Source organism: Solanum verrucosum, unplaced genomic scaffold, assembly GCF_900185275.1.
Source record: "Solanum verrucosum unplaced genomic scaffold, falcon-dt-bn FXZP01000199.1, whole genome shotgun sequence".
Lineage (NCBI taxonomy): Eukaryota > Viridiplantae > Streptophyta > Magnoliopsida > Solanales > Solanaceae > Solanum > Solanum verrucosum.
The window spans coordinates 262090-281860 of record NW_026020049.1 but is presented as its reverse complement, the minus strand read 5'-3'; the positions used below and the strand labels follow the sequence as shown (position 1 = coordinate 281860).

Below are 19771 nucleotides of genomic sequence, written 5' to 3'. Positions count from 1 at the left end.
TTGGCCAAAACTCACTGATTTCCACACTTAGCCAAATTTTCCAGATTTCGAATTCCTTCCAAAAATGACTATTTCCGATTTTTAAGCTTCTTCATAGATATTTCAAATTACCGGATGTTACAGCAACATCCATGCACAATTCTTAGATACATATTTCACCTTTAAATATTTAGTACAACTCCTCAAAGTAGCAAAATCAAAAGACTTCTTTGCCGCCGCTTCGGCTAATAACAATTGCAATTCATTCTTGTTACTGAAAGTTCGATTTATGCATAAATTAGTTCTATCGGAGAATGAATGGTTGGATTGTGATCTCAATTCCTCTTCTCCTTGCATTTCTTCACAACATTCGCGTTCGGGATCTTCCGTATCTACTGACTGATTTTCCACATTAATTGGATCATCATGTATATTCATTAAATGATCACCCAAACTTTCATTTGAATGATCACCCAAGCTCTCCTTTGCATGATCACCCAATCTTTCATTTCCAATAGAATCATTGTCATCATCAAATGAATTTGTTGGTTCAATTAGAGGCCTCGCATTGACGTGTATCCTCAATGTAGGCCTAGAGCCATCAATACCAATAGCTAACATGTACAAGCTAACGTTCCGATCAGTTTTTATGAATGTGAGATGTATTTTTCCCCTCCCATTCATTTGATAGCTAATCACCAAGTCATTTGGTTCGCAAGTTAACTTACCGGCCTCAATTACGCTTGCAATCATATCGTCATATGAACCATTGCGATGCAACGCAATGGGCACTGTTGTCTTACTAAAAGATTTCCAATTCCAGCTTTTGGGAGTCACCTCCCATACTCCCATATAATCTTCACCAGCAACAACAAATTCAGCTACTGCCATTATAGACTAAAAATATCGATAATAGATTACAATATCAGTCTATGAGGTACGGAATCCGTACAAAAACGGGACTGGATGAGATCGGGGTTCAAAATTCAGCTCTTGCAATGGCGAAACAGATCTTTAATGCTTTTAAACTACTAAAATGTATCTATAGTGAGTTATCAAGTGATTATTATGGAAGATTTCTCAAATTTCTAAAATGGCGGGAAACTAATTTTGAAAAAAAATGGAGTAAACATGAATATGGAGTACGAGATGATGATGATTTTACCTTCAAAATGGATATTATGGCCGGAAAACTCACCGGAATCGACAAATCGACATCAGCAAAAACGAGCTGCTCTTGTTTCCGTTTGGTGACTTTTTTCTTTTTTCTAATATAAATTTTAACAATTGCAAATAAATATATTATTCCAAATTAGTTGGAAAAGAAGGGGGGACCAAAGTGGAGGTATGAAAACTTAGTGGGGTCTTTTGTATGTTCCAATTAGTGCATGTGGATGATGTCATTAATATTGGGTATACCACAAATTATTCAAGACTTGTGACTTAATTAGCTGATTACAGCCTGCATATATGCTAGCTCCATGGCTGTTGCTAAATATTAAATTACTTTTTAGTCTCCACTAGTATTTAATTAGAAATTCCAGTGATCAAAGTCATCTCTACAGAATGTACTTACATTTTGTTTTTCAAATTTAATGCCATCAACCTAGACTTTCACCTAAAAATATATCCCCTATGCGTTTATCTGAGAACTCAAATTTTGAACTGTATGAACATAATAACTGTATGTCAAGACAAACTTCATGTAGATACTGTACTCCAATTATAAATTACTTCATCTTAATTTATTATCAAATGGAAAAATATGTAAATTGGAACAAAACAAGCTAATCTTTTTTCTCAAAATTATTAAATGGATACGACAAATCAACTAAGTCTTTTTTTTTTTTTTTTACCGGAATTTATTTATGTCTTTTAAATTTTTTAAGTTATTACTCCCTCTGATTCTTTTTAGTTGTTATGTTGCGCACTTTGAGAGTTAATTTGACTAGTTTTCAAAGCTAAATTAGGTTATAATAACACGGAAAGTACTATAAATTACAACTTTTTTCATATAAATATGATGAAAATATACATCTTAAAATGTTAGTCAAAATTCATATTGTTTGACTCTCAAAAAGGAAATTATGACAACTAAACAAGAACGGGAGGAGTAATTATTGTAATTTATACTAAGGAAACATTATGTAGTTTTCAAATATAAAAAAATTGTTTCAAAAATATTTTAAATTTTTATTTTTGAATTTACGGTCAAAGTTCAGAAATTTGCTGACTCTCAAAATTTTAGTTGTATCCCATAAATTGAGACAAAGAGAATATTAATTACTTGAGACCTTAATATAAACTCTCACCCCATTGTCATTACATGCTTTCGCAGCGGTTCTACTCTATAGTTGAGTATGAAAAAAGAAAAAAACAATATTATTTGTTCAATCGAATTGTGGTCTCTACTGTTTTTTTCTTCTTCTTTTAACATGGAATATCATTTTTATAAATGATCATAGCTTTGAAATATAAGTAGGAGCCTTAGAATCACGGGATATGGTTGTTGCATAATATAACCTAATTACGTTAATTAGTCATGATGTGAAGTAGGGGTGTACAAAATTGAATCGAAAATCGAACCAAACCGTAAATTGAGTCAAATCGGAAAAAAAATCCGACTAGTGTTTGGTATTGAAAAAAAAAACCTGACTATATTTAGGTTGGTTTGGTTTTAAGTAAAAAAAAAACAACCCGACATTACATATGTAATTTTAAAATTTTATTTTATACATAAAAATATTTACTTTGATATAATTTTAAAATATTTCTTATACTATTTCATAGTTTTTATCTTTTAATATATTATTTCAAGTTTAAAACTTAGAATTCGGAATGGTCCAATAAAGATTATAGTTTATAGATGTTGATAATTATAATACAACTTAAATCAAAATCAAATTAATACTAATGCAAAAAGAAAATTAATTCAACACTAAGAATGACAATAATATTGAATATTTGTTCTTTAGTTTTACATTGGTTTAGACAATTAAAATACATAATCTAATTTTAATTTTTCTTAAATATTTAGTAATGTAACTAATATTTATTAAACTTATTTTAGCATGATTTAGTACTTTTAAATTATGATCATTTTCATTATGACTTTGCAATGTTTATTTTATATGATGATTTTATTATTATTTTTTGTTGAATATTTTAGTGTCATCAATACTAATCTCATATTTTGTGTTATTTTCTTAAGAAACACGTTAGATAATTGTATTTTGGTTGGACTAAAGAAATATTTGGAGCACAAGTTAATTATATGTTTGTATGCAAACTTTACTGAAAAATCCGAAAATCTGGAAAAAAAATCCGAGGTTTATTAGTTTAGTTTGATTTATAAATTTAAAAATTCAACACAATGGTTTAGTTTGGTATTTGAAAAAATCCGAATTTTATTACTTTGGTTTGGTTTATAAATTTAAAATTTTTACACAAATGGTTTGGTTTGATATTTGAAAAACCCAAATCAACCCGGTCATGTACACCCCTAATGTGAAGTATATATATTAGTTTAGTTGTCATATCAACACAAACGATATCTACACCCTTGGGGTGGTTTGGTAGCGGCATAAAACAAGTCTTAGCTTATTCATGTATTAAAGTCTGTATAACTTAAACGGTGTTTGATAAATGGATAAGAATTATTCATGTCTATAATTAATACGACGTTTGATAGATGGATAAGAAAAAAGTTATTCATATATATAATTAATATAACGTTTGAGTAGATAAGAAAAAAATTATTCATGTATAAAATTAATCCGATATTGTGCTAGCAATACTAGAGCAGTAAACAATAAAAATGATTTCCATCTGTGAGAAACGTTTTTATTTCAACAGCACGAAGCATAAGAAAGTGTTTTACAACTTTTGTATGCTCAGTAGGTCAAATATTTTGAAAAATATAAATAAAACAAATTTTATAAAAATGAAGAAAACGACTTTCTAATGAAATTAGGAAAAACAAGTTACACTAGTTATTTATCGAAATAATAGTACAGTCAAATTTGTATGAGGTCAAGAATCTGCATCTTAGCTTAACTTATTAGATTTTTATTATTAGCAGTTAACTATTGCAGTATTAATAAGTAAAAAACGATGTAAAAGTGATCAATAAAGCAAAATAGAAAGTGAGTCATACGAAGCTTAATGCAGATGATCACTGAATCCAGTGTTGCTAGCTTATCTCCGAGAACGATTCAATGAAATAAATTAATGTTAAAGAAGAAAAACTTTGTGAATAATAAAAACTTATTAATTAGGCCCAAGAATATAAAAGTGTTGCTATTGTATTTTCCCATGGAGGGTGTCCATGGGAAAATATCGTTAGTACATGGCACCAGCCAATGTTCCTCTGTCGTATTTATCCATTTTGTGGCTACATCGTGTGGAACTTCATTTGTGGCGACGACAGAGGAATATTGTGGAACTTCATTTGGGCATATTGGTATACTTTTTGTGGCTACTTTAGTCGCTACAATATCTATTTTGTAGCGATCTCATATATTGCCACAAACCACATTCCGCTTCGAAAGTAGTTGTAACAACTTCAAGGTCGCCACTAAAACATGTAGTTGTGACTTACTCACCTCACTTCAATGTAAATTTTGTGGTCTAATAATGTTTGTAGATCCTAAACAATCATTTTGTAATGATTGAGTAAGCTCAAACTACATAAGGTATGTAGAGAGTTAAGACACACGTTTTTTTACTTTTGACCAAAAAAAGAAACACTAGAAGAGTAGTCAAACGAAACCCAAAATATAAATATTCTTATTCTTATATATATTATGAAATAGAAAAGACAGTCCATATATAATAGTATTAAACCACAAATGTAAAATGATCAACTGGTTCACGAATCTTGCTTAATAAGGTGATGTTGCAAATTCGCTTATTTATAACAATATAACTATCATAAGACAAGGACAGACAAGGAAATTCATGATAATGATAAGAGACATATTTGAAAGAGCAGAATGCTTAGCAAGTGAAGCCACTATTATTCATTCCACAGTTGTTGAGAATGAGGCTAAGAGTGAGTGGCACATTCAGATTTATGCCCAGTATGTTTGCTCTTATGGCTGTGCACAAACAAGCTGCCACCTCTAGATTTGCCAGTCCCTGTATCAAACTGCAGCATGGCAAAGTTGGTGGAGACCCCACTACTACATTCACCAAATTAAGTATATTAGCACACACACCAAGTTTCAAAGCATCTCTTGGACACCTTACTTGTCCACCTCCACCTCCACCTCCACCTCCACCTCCACCTCCACCTCCACTGCCCGAACCACCACCTCCACTTCCACCTCCACTGCCCGAACCTCCACCTCCACTTCCACCTCCACCTCCACTGCCCGAACCTCCACCTCCACTTCCACTTCCACCTCCACCTCCACTGCCCGAACCTCCACCTCCACTGCCTGAACCGCCACCTCCACTGCCACCGCTACCAGGAGGATGATAAGGACAGAAGGCACAATCAGTATTAGTTGCAGTGACTATGGCGAAGAAGAGGAGATTGAAGGAGAGGAAAAGGGTAACCAATGAGGCTTTAGTTTTAGAAGCCATGTTATTGTAAGGAAGCTAAAGCACACAAATCGTTGCAAAGATGAATGAACAAATGTAATGGCATGCAGGGTATTTATACTGCTACAAGGAATATAATACTCTTTCTATCCTAAATTACACTATTCACTTTTTTAATCAGTTCTAAAAACAATACTCCCTAAATTATAATATTTTTCATTTTTCGAGAGTTAAATAGTTTAAGTTTGATTGAGAATTTGTTCATGAAATCTTCAATTTTTTAAAAATGAAATTAGCTCAAATACTACTCCCAAAAATATAATATTAAGTAAGATATATTCAGATTTATGTCTATTTTAAAGCATTGTCGATACTTCACCTACTAGAATCGGACACTTATATATAGACCAAAACTAGTAGAATTTAGAAAAGACAACAATTAATTAATAATAAATTATATTTTTGAAATTTATCCAATTAAATGAGTTTAAACAAGTCATATGATCATGTAAGAGTCCACATAAATTGAGTGTGGTGATTAGAGATGTATGAGGAAGAGTTGTGGTTATACAATCAACGTCCTTATAACAATATTTGAGAAAGCATAAGTATGATGTAAGGATGTAACTTGTTATGTGTGGTTATACAATGAACATCTTTAGAACATAAGCATGTGATAATGTATGAGTCTACATAAATAGGGGTGGCAATCAACAATGTGTCGTTAAACAAGTGATATCCTTACAACATACTTATGTTTTCTCAAACATTGTTCTAAGGATGTTGATTGTATAACCACACCTTTTCCTCATACATCTCTAATCACCACACCCAATTTATGTGGACTCTTACATGATCATATGACTTGTTTAAACTCATTTAATTGGATAAATTTTAAAAATATAATTTATTATTAATTAATTGTTGTATTTTCTAAATTCTACTAGTTTTGGTCTATATATAAGTGTCCGATTCTAGTAGGTGAAGTATCGACAATGCTTTAAAATAGACATAAACCCGAATATACCTTACTAATGTCAGAGTGTAAATCTCATTGATCATACACACACCACACACAGAAATATGCATCGATTGTGTAAGGGGTCTATATAATTTGACAACCAGTACATATTTTCATATACATATTTCAACAGTAACATATGATTTTTTATTAATTCTTTAAGGTGCGTTTGGTAGAGTGTATATTCAGATAATGTTTGTATTAGTCATTTTTGGATTAGTTATACTTAGATTATTTCTTATGGAGAGTTTGATTAGGTGCATTAAAAATAATATGCATGATAATAATAATAATACACATGCATTATAATACACAACTTCAGATTATGACTTTTTTTACAACACTTCCTTCTTTAATCATTCTAATTCATGTATTAAAATCATTGCATCATGAATACCATGAGTTTTCATATATTAATAATACACAGTTTAATAGAGAACGAGTGAACTCGATAATAAACATTAATAGATAGCGTACAAAATGTATGTCATTTTTTTATTAATCTATATTAGATCACGACTAATTATGATAATAGATGACACTAAATTGACCAAAATGCTGGCACCAAAAATAACAGTAGCTTGATTACAAAAACAAATTCAATCAAGCTTCTTTAAGATTTGTTGTTGTTCACATATGTAGTTCTCTTGTGTCCGATTCTCTTACAGATTGAACATTTGTTCCTTCTTGTCACGCCCCAAGCCTACACCCTGGGCGGGACTGGCACTCGAAGACCAATGCTGGCCTCAAGCGAACCCTTGACCTGGCTTACTAACTCAGCGGAAGACTTAACTCATCACATAAACATTTATGAAGAACTAGAATATCATAAAGGAACATTCAACTGGCCATTTAGGCAAACTCAAGTCTTTAAACATATGAAACGAAAAGTAAAGAAAACTGAATTAACCAACTGACTGTCCGTCTATGAAGCCTCTAAACAACTGAGATGGATGTCGGGACAGGTCCACGACATCCTAATGAATTAATACTAAACTGAAAATAATGAAAATGAGTAATCCAGAATGCAAAGAGGCTCACCAACAGACTCTGAACTGTTCACTGGATCAATGATACGCTGGATGCCGATCATAGTTACTTATATCTGCATCATAAGACAATGCATGCCAACTGGCATTAGTACATTGAATGTACGAGTATGTGAGTTGGAATGCTAAAACAACATAGGCATGAAAGGGAATCTAAAAGGAACGCTTAACTTCTCAACTCATGAATACTTAACTGAAATCATTTCAATATAAAGCAGTTTAAAACAAGTGCAATATAAAGAAAAGTTGTTTAAAAACATGATGTCAACTCTGTGTATATACAAGGATACAATATAACTCTGAAATGTATATAAAAATACAATAAACTGAAGTATATAAAAATTCAATAACTTTTGTGGGAGTTTCTCTAATAGACAACCATCACATAAGAGCTATAGGGATGATACAACGATCTACATCACGCTACCAGTGCATCCTATACCCTGCCAGAGGTATAAGACCTGAACTACTAAGTGGATCCACTAGTCTATTGTGAAAAGGGTTCATCTAAAAAGTATGACCCTTTTCTACCCATGGTGGGTACATGGTTTATGGAGACGTGAGTTATCTGAACTCATGCTCGCCCCCAATTGGGTGCTCAATATTACTCCCAAAATATACTAGCTCTTATGTTTTTTAAAAAAAACATACTTCTTCTGTGATTTGAGATTAGTGCTCAAAAATTTAGCTCAAAGACTATCTTAGAAATCAAAGTTTCCCCTCTTTCTTCATTTAGAAAGCGGTTACTCTTTTCTGAAAACTAGCCCGAAGGCTCTTTGGAAATCGAGGTTTCCTTTCTTGTTTAAATGTGAAAACATTTTAAACCCTTTTTGGGAATACATAGTTCCCATATAATTTTGAAAAAATGAACTTCAAACTTACTCTTTAATCTTTACTCAACTTGAACTTTAAGTCTTAAAACAAAGTTAAAACATTTGGAAAAGACTTTTGGAAAACTCTAAGAACTTCTCTTGACTTGACTCTTAACTTTCCTTGAATTGGATTATGGATTCAAGGTTCATGATCTCAAGTTTATGGATGATTTCATGATGTTTAGATGTACCTTAGAGCGTTGGAATCAACTAGAAAATATAGGTACATTGCTAAGGAACTAATACGAAAGATTGGGGAAGAAATGGGAGGAACTAGCGACCTTGGCGCTCTGAGAGGCACGGGGCGCCAGAGCACAAATTTCAGAGCTGAAGTTGTAGTGCTCTGGCTGGTGCGTCACCAACTTTTGTGGCGCTTTGGGAAGCGCGGTGCCCCAAGCCCTTGCCCAGAAAATTCCCGATTTTTCTTACTCATTTTTCATCTCTAAACTTCAATAGTCCTTTCCCTAAGCACTTAGAATCATTTATACCCTCAATATACATCAAATTCTACTCGGAAAAAAACAACTAACAACATGAATCAATCTCAAGAAAACTCCAACAACACAACCCACAAGAATTAAAATGAATTTCATCAACAACTCAAGGATTAACTTTCAAATCTAATAACTTCGCTGAAATTGAATCATGATTGGCGCGTGGGTGAACTAACCAAACGCTATGTGATCTCACATACCTTGTAGGGATCACCCCCGAAGAAATCCACAAGCTAATCTCGACGAATCTTGAACTTCCTTCTCTTTTCTCCTCTTTTCTCTTTTCTCCAAGCCCTAGCGTGAACTCTAACTTTTCTAAACTAACAATAATCTGGTTTTACCCCAATTAATCTCCTAAAAATGAATTAAAATAATAGGGCAAGGAAAAGACTAAAATACCCCTTTTAAATCCGGATTGGACATTTTCATATTTGAACAACCCAACTTCCGAATTGCATAACTTGCTCATACGAACTCAAAATCACTCAAACATGGCGGCATTGGAAAGATCGTTCCAAGGGCTTTCCAACCATTTCTGGAATCACACATAACTAATCCTGATCTAGGAATTATGGCCGTTCGAAGTTGACCAAAAATTCACTTTAACACCTTTACCAAATTTCCAGATTTTTAAATTCTTCCCAAAAATAACTATTTCCAGATTTTAAACTTCCTTCTAGTTCTTTCTAGTTGCGAGATGTTACACTTATCTTGCTCTTGAAATTCTCACCGACACCTTTGACACGTTTTCTTCCACGCTTGGTATTGACAAGAGGCGGAAAAATCTTCACATTATGCAATTCTTCTGGCACACACCATTCCGACCTGAAAGGAACAACATTAATGGAATCTAAGTATGCAAGGAGGTATGATTCAACTTTATACAAAGGTGAAGAGTACTTATAAATGCCCATACCATACTCGTTGCCATGTTTCGATCGCAAATCGTCCATCGCGTGAGCACAAGGTATCTTGATCAAGTCATATTCCCTACAAGAACATGACTTTTCCAGTAGGTCCACATAGGAAGTAACATCACCACCGAACACGATAAATTGATTGCCGTCCCTGGTTACGTTCTCCACAGATAAAGAGTCGCCCTAGATCATTTTCTTTCTTGCAATTTTTTCGGCAGAAGGTACCATTTGATTACCCATTGATTTAAGTATATATGCATGCCTCTCCCTGAACAATTCTCCAAACCTCTTAGCAATCGAATTAAATATTGATGCCACGGGATACTTTCTTTCGTCTATCAACATAGCATTGAGTGACTCGTCGATATTTGTGCTCATCACATCATATCTATTGCCAGGAAAATGTGTCCTGCTCCACTTCTCAAAACCTATATCATACTCAAGGATGACGGCTGTCGCGGGACATTTGTTCTTGAATTCGACAAAATGATTGTCAAACTCTTCCGAAGAATAAGCCTTTGCCGCATTGTAGTAAAGATAAAGGTTATCTCCATAGTGATTATTTACGCGGGAATTTTCATCGAGGTGCCTCATACAATATCCGTGGTGAGCATGATTGTAAACGTTCATAATACTGTTGGCGATGCTCTTATGTCTATCGGAGATAAAACACAAATCTGGTTCATTGACCACAATCTCCTTCAATTTCTCAAAGAAGAATGTCCAAGTTGCATCATTCTCTTTGTCCACGACACAAAAAGTAATTGGATAAACATGATTCTCCGTATCTTGTGCAACATCGCTCAACAACACGCCCTCGTATTTACCATGTAAATGAGTGCCATCAACCGCAATTACCTTTCTCATGTGGGCAAATCCCTTAATGCAAGCATCAAAGTCTAAGAAATAATACATGAACATATGACTATCCTTGTTTACCAAGATAGAATAGCTAAAAACCAACATTAAGTGTCTCGAACGTGTAGGAAAAAACCGATAAGCATGAATATCCGTTCTCCGTTGTCCCTTGGACCATCTCCTTGGCAACCATACCTCCCTTCCAACATTTCCAATAACTTGGACTACAACGAAAAGAATTAAACATAACCGTTTGAATCTCTTTAACATTTGGACCCTTGCCATCACGATACATATTTACACAAAGTGAAGCAATGACTTTGATTGAGATTTTTCTATGGCTACTGTTGGCATGTTCAACGCCACAACTATGCTTGCCAATGTACTTGTAGATACGAAATCTATCTGAACATTCATATTTTCTCGCTCGCAACATCCATGCAAAATTCTGAGATACACATTTCACCTTTAAATATTTAGTACAACTCCTCAAAGTAGCAAAATCAAAAGACTTCTTTACCGCCGCTTCGGCTAATAACAATTGCAACTCATTCTTGTTACTGAAAGTTTGATTTATGCATAAATTAGTTCCATCGGAGAAGGAATGGTTGGATTGTGATCTCAATTCCTCTTCTCCCTGCATTTCTTTACAACATTCGCATTCAGGATCTTCCGCATCTACTATCTGATTTTCCACATTAATTAGATCATCATGTATATTCATTGAATGATCACCCAAACTTTCATTTGAATGATCACCCAAGCTCTCCTTTGCATGTCACCCAATCTTTCATTTCTAATAGAATCATTATCGTCGTCAAATGAATTTGTTGATTCAATTGGAGGCCTCGCATTGACGTGTATCCTCAATGTAGGCCTAGAGCTATCAATACCAATATCTAACATGTACAAGCTAACGTGTCAATCATTTTTTATGAATGTGGGATGTATTTTTCCCTTTCCATTCATTTGATAGCTAATCACCAAGTCATTTGGCTCGCAAGTTAACTCACAGGCCTCAATTACGCTTGCAATCATATCGTCATATGAACCATTGCGACGCAACGTAATGGGAACTTTCGTCTTACTAAAATATTTCCAATTTCAGCTTTTGGGAGTCTCCTCCCATACTCCCATATTATCTTCCACCAGCAACAACAAATTCAGCTACTGTCATTATAAACTACAAATATCGATAATAGATTACATTATCAGTCTATGAGGTACGAAATCCGTACAAAAATGCGACTAGATTAGATTGGGGTTCAAAATTCAGCTCCTGCAATGGCGAAACAAATTTTTAATGCTTTTAAACTACTAAAATGTATCTATAATGAGTTATCAAGTGATTATTATGGAAGATTTCTCAAATTTCTAAAATGGCGGGAAACTAATTTGAATCTTGGTTTTGAAAGAAAATGGAGTAAACATGAATATGGAGTAGGATGATGATTTTACCTTGGAAATAGATATTATGGCCCGAAAACTCGCCGGAATCGACAAGTCAACAGCAGCAAAAACGAGCTACTCTTGTTTCCGTTTGGAGATTCTTTTCTTTTTCTAATATAAATTTTAACAATTGCAAATAAATATATTATTCCGAATTAGTTGGAAAAGAAGGGGGAGATCAAAGTGGAGATATGAAAACTAAGTGGGGTCTTGTGTATGTGTTAATTAGGGCATGTGGATGATGTCATTAATAGTGGGTATACTACAAATTATTCAAGACTTGTGACTTAATGACACATTAAGTCTTTATGGTGGCTATTTTGCCAACTCTCCCCAGATATTGTACGTCAATTATAAACTGTTTCATCTTAATTTATTATCAAATGGAAAACCATGTAAATTGGAACAAAACAAACTAATCTTTTTTCTCAAAATTATTAAATGGATACGGCAAATCAACTAAGTTCTTTTTTTACCGGAATTTATTTATATGTCTTTTAAATATTTTAAGTTATTACTTCCTCTGTTCCCTTTTAGGTGTCATGTTGTGTTTTTTGAGAGTTAATTTAACAACTAAAAAAGAACGGAGGGAGTAATTATTGTAATTTATACTAAGGAAACATTATGTAGTTTTCAAATATAAAAATCTTGTTTAAAAAATATTTAAGTTTTTATTTTTGAATTTACTGTCAAAGTTCAAAAGTCTGAATCTGAAAATTTTAACTGTGTCACATAAATTGAGACAAAGAGAATATTAATTACTTGAGAGTTGAGACCTTAATATAAACTCTCACCCATTGTCATTACTTGCTTTCGCAGCGGTTCTATTCTATAGTTGAGTATGAAAAAAGAAAAAAACAATATTATAGGTTCGATCGGATTGTGGTCTCTACTGTTTCTTTTCTTCTTCTTTTAGCATGGAATATCATTTTTATAAATGATCATAGCTTTGAAATATAAGTAGGAGCCTTAGAATCACGGGATGTGGTTGTTGCATTATATAACCTAATTACGTTAATTAGTCATGATGTGAAGTATATATATTAGTTTAGTTGTCATATCAACACAAACGCTATCTACACCCTTAGGGGTCGTTTGGTAGCGGTATAAAACAAGTCTTAGCTTATTCTTTTTTCTTTTGTTTCGGTTTTCCATCCGGTGTCTTGGAGCTCCGACTAAATCCGGATCGTGCTCTGCAGGGTTCATTCGGAGGTGGCGCTCCCAACAGGATTTTCCACATACCCAGGGCTCGAACCTGTCTTAGCTTATTCATGTATTAGAGTATGTATAACTTAAACGACGTTTGATAGATGGATAAGAATTATTCATGTATATAATTAATACGACGTTTGATAGATGGATAAGAAAAAAGTTACTCATGTATATAATTAATACAACATTTGGTAGGTGGATATGAAAAAAATTATTCGTTTATAAAATTAATCCACATTTGATTGACAATTTTGGAATTCTTAGGACGTTAATATAAACTCTTACCCATTGTCATTATTTGCTTTCATAACGGTTCCCTTCTATAGTTGAGGATTAAAAAAGAAAAAAAAATTGTAGGTTCGATCGGGTTGTGGTCTCTACTGTTTTTTCTTGTTCTTTCAAACATGGAATATCATTTTTATAATCATATAGACATCGAAATTTTGTAGGACTCTACCATACGAGTTCTATTTCAGTTAGGGTTCTTGGAAGCTACTTTTTACCTTAAATCCTAGGTTATGCCCAAGAGGTATTATATTCCCTTGAAAAGACATCTCGAATATTTTGCAAATTCATCAAATATTCACAAAAATCAATGGAGATCAAATAAATCTCAAGTAAGTTCAAATCGTCCTAGTTCGAGAAATACATCATTAATGATTCTCAAATCACGGAAAAATCTTAAGAGAGAAGAATCAAGCTAATAAACAAATTTGTACCTATAATGTTTATCAAAAAAATTATGTTTAGTCGTATTTTATTTATAATTGCACTCTAGATTTGTTGCAAACAGTTCAAAACTTTGAAATATAAGCAGGAGCCTCATTTAGAATCACGGGATGTGGTTGTTGCATTAATTAACCTAATTACGTTAATTACTCCCGCAGGTCATGTTGTGAAGTATATTAGTTTAGTTGTCATATCAAAACAAACGATATCTACATCCAGAGGCTGAGCCAGAATTAGGAGTTTAGAGTTCTAAATTATAAAACAAAAGATAAAGGTGTTGGAACCCACAACAAATGTGTGAAAAGCATTTTCACCGCTCTTCCTTACCACTCGACTATCAATCAATCTTGTTAGGGGGTTCACAAGTTAATAGACATATATATTTATTTAATTTTTTAATACAAATACAAACTTTACGGGAAAGCTAGGAGATTCGTCCAAACCCACGAACCCCCACCTAGCTCTGCCTCTGTCTACATCCTAATTGTTTTCTTTTATTATTGTTTTTTGCTCGAGGGTTTGAACTTTGAACTTTTAGATATTCTAAAGTCATAGAATATTTGTGCGTGCGAAACCTTTTTTCTCGCTGAGACTAACGATGGAGGTTAGTTTTTGTTAGTTAGTGGAAAATTAGGAAAAGGGCATTCCTTAAACTATATCATGCAGATTCCAGTTAAGTCACGGGCATAACTATAGTAGAAGGTTCCATTTGCTAGCTAGCAATATTAGAGTTGTAAACAATAAAAATGATTTCCATCAGTGAGAAACTTTTTTATTTCAACAGCACGCAGCATAAGAAAGTGTTTTACAACTTTTGTATGTTCGGTAGGTCAAATATTTTGGAAAACATAAATAATTTTTTTTTTATAATAATGAGGAAAAGAATCATTCTAATGAAATTAGGAAAAACAAGTTACACTAATAATGGTACAGTTAAATTTGTATGAGGTCAAGAATTTGTACCTTAGTTTAACTCATTACATTTTGATTATATATTAGCAGTTAAAATATTACAGTATTAATAAGTAAAATACGATGTAAAAGTGATCAATAAAGTAAAATAGAAAGTGAGTCATATGAAACTTAATGCAGATGAGCACTGAATCTGGTGTTGCTAGCTTTATCTCCGAGAACGATTCAATGAAATAAGAGTAAATGTTAAAGAACAAAAACTTTGTGAATAATAAAAACTTAAGGCCCAAGAATATAAAAGTGTTGCTATTGTATTTTCCCATGGAGGCTGTCCATGGGAAAATATTGTTAGTACATGGCGCCAGCCAATGTTCCTCTGTCGTATTTATCCATTTTGTGGCTACATCGTGTGGAACTTCATTTGTGGCGACGACAGAGGAATATTGTGGAACTTCATTTGGGCATATTGGTATACTTTTTGTGGCTAGTTTAGTCGCTACAATATCTATTTTGTGGCGATTTCATATATTGCCACAAATCATATTCCGCTTCGAAAGTAGTTGTAAGTACTTCAAGGTCGCCACTAAAACATGGAGTTGTTAAAGGAGCAGAATACACAAGAGAAATGTTTTGTGTCTTTCATTGATACAATGTGTTGTTTAAATACAAAAGAATTGTGTGGTAAAAGATCCCACAATATCAGTAAAACTAATGAATCCTATCAAGTAATTAAAGGTAAATAATCAGAGAATATACAATAATGAAATCAGAATATATGATACTGATATGGAAAATATCTCATCATCATTTAGCTTCTTTATGCCCCCCGCAAGTTAGCGGGTGGTGGAACGACCCCTAACTTGGAGAGAACCCATTGAGTTTGGGCTTTGGATAAAGATTTTGTAAGTACGTCAGCTAGCTGATCAGCTGAGTGAACATGTACTATCCGGAGTTGTTGATGTTGGACTTGGTCCTTGACAAAATGGAAATCAATGGCTATGTGCTTCATTCTACCGTGGAAAACTGGATTTTGGCAGAAGTAGGTGGTGACAATGTTGTCGCAGTAGATAGTTGGTACATTATCAAGAGAGATACGAAACTCTTTGAGAAGATTGGTAAGCCAATTTGTTTCTGCAACAGCATGAGCAACGGCACGATACTCGGCCTCAGTTAAAGGTCGGGCGACTGTTCTTTGTTTCTTTGATGACCAACTAATTGGTGTTAAGCCAAGATAGATAACATAAGCAGAAGTAGAGGTACGATCATCGTGGTCCCCTACCCAATCTGCATTGGTATTAACATGAAGGGCAGCATTAGATTCATGGTGAAAAAGAAGCCCATGATGGATAGTTGATTTGAGATACTGAAGGAGGCGCTTCACTGCTTGCCAGTGTGTGTGAGATGGATGATGCATAAATTGGGAGAGCTTATTAATAACAAAGCTTATGTTTGGTCTAGTAAATGCAAGATACTGGAGCTTGCCAATTGCACTTCGCTATTGTTTTGCATCTATATGAGAGGAGCCATCATTCAACCTAAGTGAAATCTTGGTGGATAATGGTGTAGAAACATCTGGCAGTCCTGCATAGAGAACTCTTACAAGATGTCCATTATGTACTTGGTTTGAGAAATAAATAATCCAGTTGATTGTGAAAGGACTTCAATGCCTAGGAAAAAATATAGTGGTCCAAGGTCTTTGAGTGAAAAACGGTTGGAGAGTGTGGTCTTGATGTTGTGAATAGTTTGCAAGTTATTTCCTATAATAACAATATCATCTATATATACAAGCAAGAAAATGACAGTGTTATGAGAGTGTAAGGTAAATAAAGAGTGATCAGAATGAGTCTTGTGAAATCCAGTAGAAATGAGAAAAATTGTGAGCACAGGGTGCTTGTTTGAGACCATATATGGCTTTGTTTAGTTTGCATACATAGTTTGGGTAATCAGGATTCTCAAAACCTTTCGGTTGTTTCATAAAGACCTCCTCAGTCAGTGTACCTTGTAGTAAAGCATTATTTATGTCTAGTTGATGGAGTGGCTACTTGTTTTGTGTGGCGATGTCAAGTATTGTTCGAATGGTTGTTGGTTTGACAACCGGACTGAAAGTGTCAACATAATGGATTCCAGGCCGTTGAGTGAAACCTTTGGCAACAAGGCGGGCCTTCTACCGTTCAATTGATCCATTAGGTTTGAGCTTAATACGGAAGATCCATTTATTCTCCACAATATTTTGGTGATCAGATGGAGGAATAAGGTTCCATGTTTAGTTGCTCATGAGAGAGTCAAATTTACTTTGCATAGCTTGTCTCCATTGTGGATCCTTACAAGCTTGTTTAACTGTGACTGGTGGTATTTGGGATGTAAGGGTGGCCATAGATGCATACTTTGGATTAGGCTTAGTGATTTGATATTGGGAGCGGGTAACAGGGCGTCGTGGTGGTAAAGACTGGTTGGTCTGAGAAGGGAGGTTAAGTTGTGGTGAGTGTTGCTGCTGGGGAAGGGAATTAGAAGGGGGAGTTGTGGACGATTCAACAGTAAAAAATGAATTATATAGAGGGCAGGAAGTTACCTGATTTCGTCGGATTGTTGGAAGTTCTGACGGAGGATGCACAACTTTTGTTGGTGCGGTAGAGTCATTAGGATGAACAACCAAGTTTGGATCGATTGGAAGTGGACTTCTTAGAGTAATAGGAAAAGATATTGTATGATCTGGACAAGATAGAGTAGAGGAACATGTATCTGAATCGGATGTGGAATTAAACCATAAAATATTCTGAGGGATTCCCTTGTACTTGGAAAAATTATTTTCATCAGGAAAATTATCTTCTAAAAAATTTACGTCTCTGGAGAAATATATTTTTGAGGATTCAGGATCAAAGCATTGATGACTATGAAAGTGAGTGGAGAATCCTAAATAGACACATGGTGTGGATCTTGGTTCAAGTTTATTTTTAGTATATGGCTTTAGCCAAGGATATGTAGCATAAGCAACCAAACGTAAAAAGTGAGAAAATATTAGGAGTTGTACCAAAATGAGCTTGATATGGAGAAATATTATTTGAGGATGTAAGAAATCTATTAATTAAGTAAACAACAGTTTGACAAGCAAAACTCCAAAATTGGGGTGGTAGTGATGCTTGGTGAAGTAGGGTTCTTGCAGTTTCGATAATGTGCCTATGACGTCTTTCAACTAAGGCAATTATTTGTGGGGTATATGGGGGAGAGGATAAGTGTTGAATCCCAAATTCAGCAAAAAGTGATTTTAGTCCCTTAAATTCTCCTCCCCCATCAGAATATAAGGTGAGAATCTTAGTGTTGAAAAAGTTCTCAATGGGTGGCCGAAATTCATAGAAGACCTTGACTACATCACTTCTTTTGTTTAAGTGTATAGAGCCAAATATATTTGGTAAACTGATCAACAAAAATGACGTAATAGCGCTTTTGATCAAGGGATAGAACGGGTGAAGGACCCCAAACATCGGTATAGAGTGTTTCAAATGGTCTTGAACTTTGCAAAGAGTTATGTGAGAAAGGAATCATGTGGCTTTTATTGCAATGACATGAATTACAAGATTGAAAATTATCAAAATAAGGCAACTGGTAATTTCTTAAAAGAAGCTTCAAAAGACGGATATTAGGATGTCCTAAATGACGATGCCACAGAGATAAAAAGAACTTCGAGAAGTATTTGTCGTGTAGGCTGTAGGAGATGAATGTGTCGAAGTCGCAAACGTTGGCCATTCGTACAAGTCATCTCTAATCCGTCCTTCTAATAGTGGTTCCCCCGTAGTCAGTGCCTTCACAACAAAAGAGAAAGGAAAAAATTCAATAGATGTTTGGTTTCGTTGACAAAATTTTGAAACAAATATAAGATTATTTTTTATAGATGGAGTACACAGAATATTATGTAAAGAAAAAGAATGTTTAAGAGAGTTTAATGTAGCGGAACCAGTGTGGGTGATCGAAATACCGTTACCATCACCCATTGAAACTTGTTCAGGACCCATGTATTCATGTGGAGAGGCTATGTTTTGAGAATCAGCAGTGATATGATATGAGGCACCGGAATCCAAAATCCATGGAGCAGTATTGGGAAAAGACCGAGCAGCAAACATAGCCTTATTGTCAAAATGGTTATGCGACTTGGAACGACAAACATTTGCAGTGTGACCAAATTTTTCACATAATTGACATTGGATTTGCATTTTGGCCTGCAAAGGAATAGAGGGACGCCATGACTGGGAAAATTTTCCATTGCTTTAAGTGTGGGGGGTACGCCATTGTTGTGTTCCAGAAGGAGTAGTTTGCAAACGCCATTGAGGCTGACCAAACCAGCGGTGAGTTTGCTTGTTGCTATTGTTATTGTGATTATTTGTTCTCTGTGCAACTTGAGCAGTGATTAAAGTTGGTGGTTGCTTCTTATCAGTTTGTTTTAGATAAAGTTCATGGTCCGTGAGCTTGTGAGCCAATTCCTCATATGAAATAGGAGAGTCTCTTGAACGAATAACAATACTTATAGCCTCATATTCAGGTCCAAGGCCACTCAGAATTTTTACTACCAACTCTTCATTAGAAATGCGAGCATCGGTAGCAGCTAATTCATCAGTGATAGTTCTTATCTCCCTGAGATAATCAGTGACAGATTTTTTATCTCACTGAACTTTCGCCAATGCATCTCGAAGACTGCAGATCCGGGTTTGAGATTTATTTGCATATGTAGTATGAAAATAAT

The 19771-nt window shown here is 34.4% G+C and overlaps 2 protein-coding genes across 5 annotated transcripts; both read right to left on the bottom strand.

The window, feature by feature from the left end:
• Positions 1 to 4968: 4968 nt before the first annotated feature.
• LOC125823054 (14 kDa proline-rich protein DC2.15-like) lies at positions 4969 to 5637 on the bottom strand. 4 transcript variants are annotated; one of them, XM_049502468.1, is made up of 2 exons: positions 5379 to 5635; positions 4969 to 5267 (listed from the first exon to the last, which is right to left on the bottom strand). In XM_049502468.1, exons 1-2 carry the CDS (start codon positions 5566 to 5568, stop codon positions 4978 to 4980), a joined length of 480 nt encoding a protein of 159 aa, XP_049358425.1. In that variant the 5' UTR covers positions 5569 to 5635; the 3' UTR covers positions 4969 to 4977. The 4 variants fall into 4 exon arrangements, with proteins under 4 accessions (XP_049358425.1, XP_049358424.1, XP_049358423.1 ...); XM_049502467.1 differs by having other exon boundaries at positions 4969 to 5273; positions 5379 to 5634; XM_049502466.1 differs by having other exon boundaries at positions 4969 to 5294; positions 5391 to 5634.
• A 4011-nt stretch (positions 5638 to 9648) lies between these two features.
• LOC125823100 (uncharacterized) lies at positions 9649 to 11775 on the bottom strand. The gene is made up of 6 exons (XM_049502521.1): positions 11751 to 11775; positions 11497 to 11636; positions 10874 to 11422; positions 10142 to 10758; positions 9884 to 10030; positions 9649 to 9787 (listed from the first exon to the last, which is right to left on the bottom strand). Exons 1-6 carry the CDS (start codon positions 11773 to 11775, stop codon positions 9649 to 9651), a joined length of 1617 nt encoding a protein of 538 aa, XP_049358478.1.
• Positions 11776 to 19771: the final 7996 nt, after the last annotated feature.

Coding starts and splice junctions, on each gene's coding strand:
- LOC125823100 (XM_049502521.1), bottom strand. CDS start 11,775: ATGATTGCAAGCGTAATTGAGGCCT. Junction 11,637..11,750: donor TGCAAGCGTAATTGAGGCCT/GTGAGTTAACTT, acceptor TGTACATGTTAG/ATATTGGTATTGATAGCTCT. Junction 10,031..10,141: donor GGAGAATTGTTCAGGGAGAG/GCATGCATATAT, acceptor GAACGTAACCAG/GGACGGCAATCAATTTATCG.
- LOC125823054 (XM_049502465.1), bottom strand. CDS start 5,568: ATGGCTTCTAAAACTAAAGCCTCATTGGTTACCCTTTTCCTCTCCTTC.